The sequence below is a fragment of the Echinops telfairi genome, unplaced genomic scaffold, assembly GCF_000313985.2.
Source record: "Echinops telfairi isolate 266 unplaced genomic scaffold, ASM31398v2 ScPeMD7_655;HRSCAF=1070, whole genome shotgun sequence".
Lineage (NCBI taxonomy): Eukaryota > Metazoa > Chordata > Mammalia > Afrosoricida > Tenrecidae > Echinops > Echinops telfairi.
The window spans coordinates 21,622,715-21,634,896 of record NW_022104553.1 but is presented as its reverse complement, the minus strand read 5'-3'; the positions used below and the strand labels follow the sequence as shown (position 1 = coordinate 21,634,896).

General features: G+C 60.7%; 2 protein-coding genes across 4 annotated transcripts in view; both read left to right on the top strand.

The window, feature by feature from the left end:
* Positions 1-2,784: 2,784 nt before the first annotated feature.
* On the top strand, positions 2,785-10,386 carry PRMT1 (protein arginine methyltransferase 1). 3 transcript variants are annotated; one of them, XM_004710442.2, is made up of 11 exons: positions 2,810-2,882; positions 4,808-4,861; positions 5,430-5,531; positions 5,900-6,055; positions 6,153-6,216; positions 7,371-7,513; positions 8,218-8,305; positions 8,386-8,501; positions 8,970-9,120; positions 9,453-9,574; positions 9,837-10,386. In XM_004710442.2, the coding sequence occupies exons 1-11, from the start codon at positions 2,847-2,849 to the stop codon at positions 9,918-9,920; spliced, it is 1,116 nt and encodes a 371-aa protein (XP_004710499.1). In that variant the 5' UTR covers positions 2,810-2,846; the 3' UTR covers positions 9,921-10,386. The 3 variants fall into 3 exon arrangements, with proteins under 3 accessions (XP_004710500.1, XP_004710499.1, XP_045148657.1); XM_004710443.3 differs by lacking the exon at positions 4,808-4,861 and having other exon boundaries at positions 2,785-2,882; XM_045292722.1 differs by lacking the exons at positions 2,810-2,882; positions 4,808-4,861 and adding an exon at positions 5,094-5,177.
* A 1,091-nt stretch (positions 10,387-11,477) lies between these two features.
* CPT1C (carnitine palmitoyltransferase 1C) overlaps positions 11,478-12,182 on the top strand; it is a 23,631-nt gene continuing 22,926 nt past the window's right edge. Inside the window, exon 1 of the mRNA XM_045292629.1 lies at positions 11,478-11,594. The gene's annotated coding sequence lies outside the window, so the exon portion shown is untranslated. The remainder of the gene's footprint in view (positions 11,595-12,182) is intronic.

The window sequence follows — 12,182 nt, the reverse complement described above, 5'->3', positions numbered from 1 at the left end:
GAGCCCCCAATAAAATGATTTGGGGAAGAAAAAAAGAAAGAATAGTGGTTCTCAGCCTGTGGGTCTCAACCCCTTCCTGGCCGAGACTAGGGGGCTGTCCCAGTTTGGGGATCCAGCCAAAGTACATGAAGCGAAGTCCCACCATCCCTGGCTGTACTTCTTCCAAGGTAGACTTGTTAGATCGCTAGAAACAGGGACTGTGTGTGTGTGTGTGTGTGTGTGTGTGTGTGTGTGTGTGTCCCTCTCCATGCCTCCTACAGGAGGTTGGAAGAGAACCAGGCAAGGCTTAACCAGACATAAAGGCTAAGGGGCATGTGCCAATTCCAGCTTGAGCCAGGTGGGCTTAATTTGGCCAATGGAATCAACCAATACATTGGCCCATGCCTCTCAGCTAAAAGCCCCAAATAGTGGGAGCTCAAGAGCCTCTGGCCCTTTTGGTCATCCTCGCCCTTCCGTTCGGCTGTGGTCTCTCCGGCCTCCAGCTACCATGTACAGTCCCACGAGGTTTTCTGTGTCCAGTGACTGTACCACCTGAAACTTCTTTCTTTGATCAAAACCTGCTTGGATCACAAACCAGGCTTTGGCGTGAATTCTTTCTCTTGCGAAGCCAGGAACCGAGGTATTTCCCACTCGAGAAACCTAACATATCTGTGGTTCTTTTGACAGTCCACGGTGCTGTCAATACTTTGCCAGCATGGATTCTTCAGCGGTCCTCTTCCACATGCATCTGGGGTGATTTACAGCACCATGGCTTGGGTCAGGCCAAGTCCTTAGTCCTCGCAGGGACACCCTGGGTTTTCAGTACCTTCAAGAGGTCTCCTGCAGCAGATTCAACCAATGCAATTCCTCACTGCATCTCTTGCCGGCTGCTTCCATGAGCATTGATTGTGGAGCAAGAGGAAACGCTGGACAACTTCAACCTTTTCTCCATTGAGGGTGATGTTACCTATTGGTGGAGGTGTGAGAGGTTTCAGTTTTTTTATGATGAGTCGTAATCCATAGGGGGAAACAAATCCTTGTTCTTCATCAGCAAGTACTTCAAGTCCTCCTCGCTGCCTGAAGGCAAGGCTGCGTCCTCTGCACACCGAAGGTTGTTGATAAGCCTTCCTCCAATCCGGATGCCACACGCTTCTTCACACATTCCAGCTTCTCGGGTGATTTGCTCAGCATACAGATTGAATAAGTGTGGTGAGTGGCTACAACCCCGGTGCACAGTTTTCCTGATTTTATGTTTCAGTGAAATATTTATTGGGTGAGTGCTTTCTGGAGAATGGTACATAACCTGTCTGATTTCTCATCTCTGTGCTTTCCATCCACTTTAAATTTGAATCCAAACCGGCTGCACACATCATTTCATCTGATTTTTAAAAAATCATTTTGTTGGGGGCTCATACAACTCTTATCATAATCCATCCATCCATCCATTGTGTCGAGCACATCTGTACATTTGTTACCATCATCATTCAGAAAACATTTCCTTTCTACTTGGTATCAGCCCTTGGTTTCAGCTCCTCATTTTCCCCCTCCCTCCCCGCTCCCCCCTCCCTCATAAACCCTTGATAATTTAAATTACTATTATTTTGTTTCTGATTTTATTTTTATGTATATTTTTTCCTGATTTTAAACCCTTGTTGTCATCATGTGGATCAGTAAATGTGGTATTGGAAATCTCAGGTAGCTAGAAGTTGGGCAGAGAGGAAGGAATGTTAGGGACCACCGCCTGGGCAGACAGTTCCCTGCTGTGGAATCAATCCCGAATGATAGCGATCCTATGAGACAGCCTTGTTGAGTTCCCAAGGCTGTCAATCTTTAGGACCATTAGAAGGCCTCTCTCGCTCCCTTCTGAGTCACTGGTGGTTTCGAACTGCAGTCCTTGTGGTTAGCAGCCCAACGTGTAACTCACTGCACAGCCTGGGCAAGAGGCCCGGAGTGATTAACAGGCTACTGGACAAGAGAAGGGCGAGAAACGTGGATTGGGGAGAGTAGCGAGTGGCATCTAAGCTGGGTTTTGAGGGATGCATAGGAGTTTGACAAAGGCTGTCCCCCAGCTTTGGGTTGAGCTTGGGTCGAGGCCAAAGGGCTTGAGAGGAGTGGTTGAATTTTAAATACTTAGAACGTTAAGGCTATGGATGATTTGACGTCAGACTAGATTCGAGAGCCCATACAAGCCTCCGGCCCTGCTTTATTTCCGCCCCCCCTCCCATCGCCCCCCTGTAAATGGGTCCAAGATCCCTCATTCCCCCAAAACGCCCCCTCTAAGGTAGGGAGACTCCGCAGTGGGCAAGATGAATGACAGTTCCTTTAAGCCAATCGTTGGGGCCCATCGTCCCGCCCGCCTTTCTCCTCGGAGACCAATCACTGCGTTCTTCTCGAGGCTGGCGAGGGCTGACTCCATGACGTCACCCTCCCGACGGACTAATGGCAGCGGCGGGAGGCGGGCCCAGCCGCTGATGGGCAGCTCTGTTATAAGATGTCCGCTAGGCGCGGGGCCCGCCGGGAAGCTTCGAGGCGGTGCTGGGCCGGGGGAAGGGGCGGGACCTCTTGGTCGGCTCCACCCAATCACCGTCCGTGCTTCTCGCGATCGACGGGCCGCCTTCCCCATCCCGTTCGACCTGAGGGGGCGGGGCCCTGCGCGCTAGCCCTGGGAGGGCCGCTAAGCATTGATGGATGTCCATGCTGCCCATTGGCACAACGACGTTTCCAGACGGGCCGCCTCCACTGCCAATAAGATCTCCGGGCGGAGTTGCGGTGGGCGGGCCGTGGACCCTCCGGTATAAGGCGGTCCCGGGGGAGCGGGGAGAAAGGGGGGGTCTCGGCGGCCAAAGGAGGACTAGCTGCGGGTGAAGATGGCGGCAGCCGAGGCCGCGAACTGCATCATGGAGGTGAGAGCCGGGAGCGCCGCCGCCGCCGCGGTCGGGAGGAAGCCCGGGGGGTGGGCGGGGGGCGGCCCGTGTGGTGTGTCTCCGTTGTGAGGAAGGGGCTCCGAGTGGGCGCCCCGGGGCCGGAGCCACCCAGCCGCGTGGAGCGGGCGCCGCACGCCCGGGGCCCGAGGCTACCGTCTGAGGTGTGAGGGGGGGGTTCCCTAGCGCGCCCACCCCCAGGCCCCGCCGCCCCTCCCTCCGTGCCGGCGGGCCGGGGGCGCTTCCGGCCGGGCCCCCACGTGGCCGCGGCCCGGTGGTGGGGAGGGGGTGTGCCGAGCCCGGATGCCCGCGGGCTCCACGTGCGGGACAAAGGCCCCGCCCCCAGCCGGGGGAGGGGCGCCGGGGGGGGCGGGGAGCTGGCTCTGACCCGCCGTCGAAGGGCCTTTAGGCCTGGCCCCTGGGGACCGGGACCTACCCCGGGGGTGGGGGTCAGCTGGGCCTCGCCCCCGGTCCCCCCCTAGATGATCTCTCAGCGCATCCCCCCTCCGGCCCACCCACCCTCGTTTGTACAGCCCCAGTGCGGAGGGCGCGTACAGGGCCTCTGCTCCCGATTTTGCGTCCTCTGGGGTTGGCATGTACAGAAGGGGAAGGGTCAGGCCTGCTCCCCGTCCCCTGTTTCCTGCCCTCCCCGCCTCAGCTCAGCGGGCGGGGTGGGGCTGACAGCGGGGTACCACGGGGGGTGCCCCCGTGACCTCCCGCTGCGGTGGGGAGCATCTTGGATGAAGGCCTGTCCTTCGGCGAGGGAGCCGGGCACCCTCTTGTGGCCAGCTGTGTGTGTGTAGGGGGGCCGCCTGCTTCAAGGGGCGTGTCCCAAAGCCACCGTGGGCTGAAGGGGGCACGAAAACCCTGGGGAGGAGCTCCGGATGGGGCATCATTGCCCCTTACTGGAAGCCCCCCTCCCCCCTCTTTCTCGGGTGTGGGGCAGAGCCCTGCGATTTCCAGGTTCTAGACCGCCGTCTTCGCCTGGACCAGGCTTGTCCGGTGTGACCAGCTGCCTTTGAAGGCCCCCTGGCCAGCCTGGGAGAGGGATGGGGGCGGGGGGGCATGGGGGTGCGCATCCATCTGGAAGCGTTGCTATCCGATGGAGTGGCCAGACCCCGGCCCTGTAGCGGTCCCTGGGGTGGACGGCCGTTTTCCAAGATGCCTGCCACTGGGCTTAGCTCCAATGGCCCCACCCCCCTTGGCACTTTGCCCCACACCTTGAAGGGGGTGGGGAGAGAGGCGGGCTTTGGGCCTTGGGGTGGGCGATTGACCAGGAGCCCTGGAGTCTGGCTCCTCCTGGAGGCTGACCCAGCCAGTGTGCACCCCCACCCTCACTTCAGAGTCCTGAAAAGGGATGGGTGTCAAAAGGGTTGCTCCGCCGACTCCCAGGGACTGGAGGGGCCAGCTCTGGTGGGGGAGCCTGTGGGCCACGAGGCGGGTTATCATGTGCCAAGGTGGCTGTTGCCCAGGGGTCATACCTTGCCTGCCAGCCTCCCTCCATTCCGCCCCCAGCTATTCCTGGCACCCCAACGCAGGAATGTGTGACCGGAAGTGGTTACCTGATCTGGGGGGTATTAGAGTGGGGCGGGTGACAGCTGGCGGTGCCTGTGTGCCCCGTGGGGGCTGGCTCCTCGTCCTGTGTGCGTGCATGCGTGCTCGCGAGTGTGCACGCAGCCTGGCCAGAGGGGGCAGCATAGGGGTGGGCCGCCATCTCTCCAGCCTCTACTGGGATAGGACGACTCCTTCCCTCCATCCCTTTTTCTGACTCCTTTCTGAAACAGCCCTTCTTCACACAGTCCCCATCCCCCACCAAGAAAAAGGAGGTGGCAGGGAGTGTCTGCCCCCCCCAGCCCCCCCCCTTTCCCCCAGTCTCTCTAACCCTTTCTCCCTGTACTTTCTCCTAGAATTTTGTAGCCACCTTGGCTAATGGGATGAGCCTCCAGCCGCCTCTTGAAGAAGTAAATATCCTTTTGTGAGACCCTTCCTTGCCCCCATCTTAGTCAGCTTGCCCCCTCACCCCCACCAGCCCCTCTCTAGCAGTCTAACCTGCACCCTTACCACTGCAAACCAGTCTGCCCCAAGAACACCTAGAACAGCTCCCTACAGGAGTGTAGCCTTCCCCTGACCCTCCCTCAACATTGTGGCTACTTCCTTAACTCCGTTTCCAGCCCCCCCCCCTCCCCCCGGCCCCTCCTGCCCTGTATCTGCTTTGCCGTCCCCTCCCCCCCTCCCCAGCTGTAGGCTGAGCTAGACGGGTCAGAGACTGGAGAGATGGTAGGCATGGCGGAGGTATCGACCGGCCCCTTGGAGGGTGCTCTGGGGGGTGGGTGGCAGAGGACAGCGGGCTGCTCTGACGTGGCTTGGGGTTCTCCGTGCTGGGGCTGAGATGGCAAAGGCGGGGCAGTGAGGCTGCCCTGCCACGCCTTCTGGAGAGGCCCCAGGCTCTGGGGAGAAGTAGGGAGCTGGAGGTTGTGGGGCTGCGCAGAGCCCCTGGATGTGACCCCCTGCCCCCTCGACCCCTCCCAGGTCTCCTGTGGCCAGGCAGAGAGCAGTGAGAAGCCTAACGCCGAGGACATGACGTCCAAGGACTACTATTTCGACTCCTATGCCCACTTCGGCATCCATGAGGTGAGTGGGACTGTACCGGGGAGGCCGAGGGCAGGTGTCTCCCTCACCCCACCTCTACCACACTTGTGCACCCTAAGGTGAGGTCTCACGCCCAGAGTTGTGTCCTCTCCGGGCCGGCCGTTGCCTTGGAGACGGAGCTGGTCCTGTGCTCTGCTGGAGGCCTCTGGAATAGCAGCTTGGGGGCCTGACCTCAGGGCCTGGAGTGCTGGTCTCTGCCGCCCTCTGGTGGCCAGCTTGGGGGCTGCTGTGGGAGGGCGGGGAATTTCACGTATTTTGGACTGGAGGACGTTTTGCCTGGGTTTCAGGGCACGGCATTTCATCTTCCCTTGCCGGACAGTCTGGTCTTTGTTTGCTCCCCCCCACACCAGGAGATGCTGAAGGACGAGGTCCGCACCCTCACCTACCGGAACTCCATGTTCCACAACCGGCACCTCTTCAAGGACAAGGTGGTGCTGGATGTGGGCTCCGGCACCGGCATCCTCTGCATGTTCGCTGCCAAGGCTGGCGCCCGCAAGGTCATTGGGGTGAGTCTGCACAGCCCGGGTGGCTTGGAGGGAAAGGGGGGATGCTAGCAGAATGGTGGTGGGGGTGTCATCACCCTATCTTTTCCCCGGCACCCAGATCGAGTGTTCCAGCATCTCTGACTACGCTGTGAAGATCGTCAAAGCCAACAAGTTAGACCACGGTGAGCCGGGCGGCCAGGGTGGAGGGAAGCTGCCACTCTCCAGTCCTCAGAACCCGTGGGGGCTGCTCTCAGACTCCGGGTGCTGATGGCACAAGCTCCGCCGCCCCCCCTCCCCTCCCCGTGGTAGCAGTGGTTTTTCATGTGAGCTGGTCAGGTTGTTTCTCTTGAACTTTGTCTTCCTGAGAATGAGGTGACGGGTGACTGACCAGGTCAGCAGCCAGACACTGGGTGCTCCGTGTACCACTTGCTTCCTCCCTGTGCTGCTTGTGTCCGACCATCCTTCTCTCTGGGTCCTCTGGACCTTGACTTTGGGAAGCTGCTGCTCTCTGGCCGTCAAATAGTTGATGGTCCTAAGGCAGGTGGACCTTTCTAGTACTCCTGTGCCCGTTGGGGGGCGCCTGTTTCCACTTGGCTGAAAATCGGGCTGTGGGAGTGTGTTCAGTTGGGGGGTGGGGGCTGAGGGCCAGAGGCTCGGGGTCCCACTAGTGTCCACCTTACCGGTAATTCTGGTCTCTCTGATGACTAAGTTGTTGGTCCACCTTTTTCTCCCACTGGGTCCAGGACCTACTGATGTGGTCTTAGCAGTTGGGAGTGGGGGTCGGGCACCATCTAGTTCTTCTGGTCTCCGGGTAGTAGTGTGGAGTCAGGCTGCAATCCACAAGGTCAGCGGTTTGAAACCAGCACCTGCTCTCATGGAGATAGGGCTTTCTATTCCTGTAAAGACTTACAGTCTCGGGAACTCACAGACGGGCTTGGGACCCTGTTCTGCAGCGCCGCTGGGAGTCTCAGCATCCCGAGTGGGAGCGATGTGGTTTTTGAGTTCCCTCCAGGTGGGAAAAGGCCACTGGGAAGTTGCACTTCCCTCTTACACATCAGGGGAAGGAGCGTCCTCCAGGTTCTGAGGAAAGGAGTGGTGGTTTCTGCCCATGGGCCAGTGCGGTTTGCTGCTCAGGGTCAGTGTCCTCTCCCGGGACTCATGCTCAGCTCCCACAGAGCCATACATTCGGCCAGCCACTGAAATATTCCAAATCGTGGTGCCCCTTAGGGGACAGGTAGAACTCCCCAGTGCTCAAAGGGCAGCCCCTCTCCAGGATGAGGGACCCCTGGGTGAGGGGGCGGGGCCCAAGCCAACTGATTGCCCTGGCCCCCCGCAGTGGTGACCATCATCAAGGGCAAGGTAGAGGAGGTGGAGCTGCCTGTGGAGAAGGTGGACATCATCATCAGCGAGTGGATGGGGTACTGCCTCTTCTACGAGTCCATGCTCAACACTGTGCTCTACGCCCGCGACAAGTGGCTGGTGAGCGACCTGGGGGGTGGAGGGTGGGGGGGCAGGGCAGTGGAGACGGATCCCTGTGATACTGAGGCTGGATCGTGGACACAGACAATATTTATGGGGGATGGAGCGTGTGCCCAGAAGTTTTTATCTGGCAAGGAGGCAGGTAAGCCCAGGAACCTGTGACTTGGGGAGCAGACAGCTTTGGGGGTTTGGTAGGCAGGCTTCGGTTTAACGCCCCAAGCCACCAGAGTAGGCAGTGGGACAGTGGGGGGCACGTGAGATGCAATGGATGAGCAGCCGGTATCAGGAGAGTTGAGTTTGGGGCAAGGGGATGGATAGGGGGGTCCGGTCCGGTCTGGGCTGTGCTGTGGGGGTGAGAGGGTTACACAGGGGTTACACGTCGGGCTGCTCACCGCAAAGCCAGCAGTTCAAAGCCACCAGCCGCTCAGAGAGACAGGCTGCCTGCCTGTCGAGTTCCAGTCTTGGACACCCGCAGGGACAGGTCTGCCCTGCGCAGCTTGGCCTCCAGGCAGTGAGTTTGGTTTTCAGAGCGTGGAGAGATGGCCTCCTCCGTGTTCCCAGGTGCCCCCTAAGGGCCGTGAGGGGCATCGGCCTGGGGTGAAGAGCCCCCGCAGCAGACTGCCAGAGCCTCTAGTCCACGAGAGGTTCAGCTGGGGCCCTTGCCAAGGTGCCCACCCTCATCCCCTGACCTGCCCCCTCCACAGGCGCCTGACGGGCTCATCTTCCCCGACCGAGCCACGCTGTACGTGACTGCCATCGAGGACCGGCAGTACAAGGACTACAAGATCCACTGTGAGTGCCCCGGCCCCGGGGGTATCAAGGGGTGGGGGGTCAAGCTCGGGCTCAAGCTTAGCTCCGTCCTACCTCCTCAGGGTGGGAGAATGTGTACGGCTTCGACATGTCCTGCATCAAGGACGTGGCCATCAAGGAGCCCCTGGTGGACGTGGTAGACCCCAAACAGCTGGTCACTAACGCCTGTCTCATCAAGGTGAGGGGGGGGCCGGATATAGTGGCCACCGCCTGGCCCCCAGAGAGAGGTTTCTTTTGCGGGGTGAGAGAGGCCCAGGCCCAGCCCCACCCCAACGAGCCCAATTCTAGACCAACCTGTCCCCCCAGGCAGGAGGCTAAGAACCACTGAGGAATCACCCTCTGCTGTGACCCCCGGGGGGCGGGGGGTCCATTCTGGACCACATTTCTGAAAGAGGAACCCTCCAGAGAAAGATTCAGCAGCAGGAGCCCCCGTGGGCGGGGTGGGGGGCGTGCAGGTGGAAAGGGGTGCAAGAAAGGAGTCAGCTTGGGGAGAGAGTGTGGGTGATGCTAGGTGTGAGGTAGGGATGTCAAAGAATGGAGCTCTGAGGCCTGGCACCAGCCTGTGCTAGTGGTAGAATAGTGGGTCATGGGGCAGGAGATGTGGGTGGGGGCCTGACTCATAGGTGCTGATGGGCCTGCCCCACAGGAGGTGGACATCTACACGGTCAAGGTGGAGGACCTGACCTTCACCTCCCCGTTCTGCCTGCAAGTGAAGCGAAATGACTACGTCCACGCTCTGGTGGCCTACTTCAACATCGAGTTCACGCGCTGCCACAAGCGGACTGGCTTCTCCACCAGTGAGCGAGGGGCGCTGGGGCGGGGTTTTCTCCCCACGTTGGGCCTCAGCCCAGCCGGCCCTGCTTCCTCTGACAACACAGTGTGGGCCATCTCGCCTGCGTCCCAGGCCCGTCGCGTGTTTGGAGGCTGAGCTCTTGGTTCCTGGGTGGTACAAACCACGAGGATGATGCAAAGTGCCTCGGAAGAGAGGCCTGGCCACCAGTGGGTTGGGGGGATCAGCCAGGAGGAACGGGGCTCACCTCTGACGTGCCAGAGGCGCTCTGGTTAGGGGGTTCTTGGGAGGTCCTGGTGCCGGGCTGGCCACTGCTGAGCCCTGCCCGCCCTCCTGCAGGCCCTGAATCGCCCTACACACACTGGAAGCAGACCGTGTTCTACATGGAGGACTACCTGACGGTGAAGACGGGCGAAGAGGTCTTCGGCACCATCGGCATGCGGCCCAACGCCAAGAACAACGTGAGTGGCCTGGGGTGGGGGGTGCCCTGTTTTATGGACACAAGGAATCGCCGTGTGCCACTTGAGGCCTCGGCGAGTCCGTGGGTCCGAGGGGTGTCCGGGAAGTCAGGTTCAGGGCGCTGCTGGGGTGGGAAGAAGGGCCTGGTTGCCTACAAGCAGGGTCCTGTGTTCGGCAGTCTTAGGGCTGAGGGAGTGCGTGCTTCTGGCTGGGTCTGAGGGTGGCCCCGCCTGGTGACCTGCCCTGACCCCACCTCTCTTGCAGCGAGACCTGGACTTCACCATTGACCTCGACTTCAAGGGCCAGCTGTGTGAACTGTCCTGCTCCACCGACTACCGGATGCGCTGAGGGTGCCTGCAGCCAACCGGCTGCTTTGGCGGGTTCTGAGCCCCCCGCCCTTCCTCTCCCTCCCACTCGATGAAGTGGGGGGGGTGTCTAAGGGGGCTGGGGCCAGGGTGGGGGGGCCACATCGTGACTGTGTTTTTCATAACTTATGTTTTTATATGGTTGCATTTAACGCCAATAAATCCTCAGCTGGGACTTGGCTCAGCTTCCGAGGGGGTGGGGCTCCTGTGCAGGTGCTGAAGGGGGCTGGCCCATGCAGGTCTCTGGCCCCCTCTCCCCTGGTTCTGTCTCCCCTGTCCCAGTGGTCTCTGCCCATTCCCACCCCCCACCCTCTCTTCTCTCCCCAGGGCCTTACCATCCCCACCAGCCTGGGCTCAGCCTCCAGCTACACTGCAGGGGCCCGGAGTGTTCCAGAAGGAATCTGTTCCTTCCCTTCTGGAGCTGGCCAGGCTGCAGCTGGGAAATGGGGGCTTGTGTCCGTGTGTGCGTGTGTTGGGGACATAGGATTTCTGTGTGTGGTGGGGTTACCCACATAAGATTCATGTGTGGGGGAAGAGGGATTCTGCCACTCACTGCCTGCCTGGAGGCTGGGCTCGTGCCTCTAACTTCCCTCTGTGGAGGGCTTTTTTTTGGGGGGGGTCTCAACTTGGGGAAAATGGCCCTCTGGGCCAAGATGGAAACAAAGGTCCCACCAGCCTTGCCCTCAGCCCTCCTGGGTTCTCTCCAGACAGGAGCCCCTCACACCTGCCTACACATGGAAGTAACGTCCCTTGACTCATCTGCCCGGCTCCCCTTCTGGAAACTTCTGGCCCTTGAGACTCTAGGTCTGAGCTGGGGGCAGGGCGCATGGGGTGCAGACACTTAGCTGGGAACCCACTGCACCTACAGGGACCTGCTTCCCTCAACGCCACACCTGGACTAACAGCTGACCTGTAGCAGGTGGATTGTTGGGAGTGGGGTTCTCAGGGAAGGATGGAGGGGTCTGCCCTCTGTGACCCACATGGCCTTGGGGCACCCCAGCCCTGCTGAGGAAGACATGGCACCAAGGGGGCCAGAAGTGTGCTCTGCAGAGTGGGTATGTGGTCTGAAATGGTCCCACTGGCCCAGCAGGTCTAGCTCCCCAGGTCTGGCCTTGCCACCCGGGCCTCTAACTGCAGTAGGCGCAGCAGAGAAGGATCTGAAGCCCCCCATCTTCCCATCCACTTCCAGACTGCCCCGGAACCAGGCCCACGGGGCACTCACGCAGGACAGGCAATTCCTTAGGTGCAGCGCGTGAAGTGATGGGCCTCAGTCCCTGTAAACCGCCCAACCCACGCGCCCCTGCCCCTAATAAGCCCTCTTGGTCCTCATCTACACGCCTCTGTTCTGCGAGGTCACGTGCCCCGCGGGGCCCACCGAAGCCTGTCCCTCAAGCATAATGGGGGCCCCCAACAGTGCAGGCTCACCGGAAAGCTCCGGACCGGAGGGCGGGGATTGGCCGCTGGAATCGGGAGGGGGCGGGGATAGGGCAGGGGCGGGGAGAGGACGCCCCATTGCAAAGCCAGACCACCGGGGGCTTGAATTCTCGGCTCAGCACCCGCGAGACAGAAATCGGGGTGCCTGGGAAGACGAGGTGGGCCAAGAAGCCCCGGGGGACCCCGTGGGCCAGATCGTGGGCTTCGCACTAGGACTGGACAGGCGAGTGGGTTGGGGAGCAGCGCCTTAAATCGGGCTGCTGGGGGGACGGTCACCCTGATACCCGATCGGGGGCCCCTGGCTCAGCGTGGTAAGTCGCCCCTGAGGGGGCTGAGGCCTGGACCCACCTCTCCCATTACCTGTCCCCCAACGCTCGCCTCCGCATCGCCCCGCGGCGAAGCATGCGCAGTAGGGCGCTCTCCCTCCATCCCCCTCCGGTCCAGGGCGGGGGAGGGGACGCTGGCCACCCTCCCTCCACCGCGCCTGATCCCGGGAAGCGGAGATGGAGTGGACAGAGCCAGCCTCAGGCAGGTGTTTCTTTGACGTGGGGCTGATTTTTTGTTGTTGCTTTTGAGATCCTAAGAAGCCCACCCAGGAACAGCTTGCCGCCCCCGGCCCTGAATTCTGAGAGTCCTTTGGGGTGGGGGGAGGCCCTACTCCCGCACCTTGTTCTCAGGAGTGGCACAAAGCCCTCCGCGTTCACAGGTCCCCGGAACTGACATCTCCAGCCAGGACCCTCCGGTACCCAGCACCTGAGCCGGTGCTGGTGAGCTGGGGTCCTAGATCTGAGGATCTGAGGGAGGAGGGCCT

Excerpts from the sequence above, each read along its gene's own strand:
- PRMT1 (XM_004710442.2), top strand. The coding sequence starts at position 2,847 with ATGGCGGCAGCCGAGGCCGCGAACTGCATCATGGAG. Across the intron at positions 4,862-5,429 it reads TCCAGCCGCCTCTTGAAGAA|GTCTCCTGTGGCCAGGCAGA; the intron begins GTAAATATCCTT and ends GACCCCTCCCAG. Across the intron at positions 9,575-9,836 it reads GGCCCAACGCCAAGAACAAC|CGAGACCTGGACTTCACCAT; the intron begins GTGAGTGGCCTG and ends CCTCTCTTGCAG.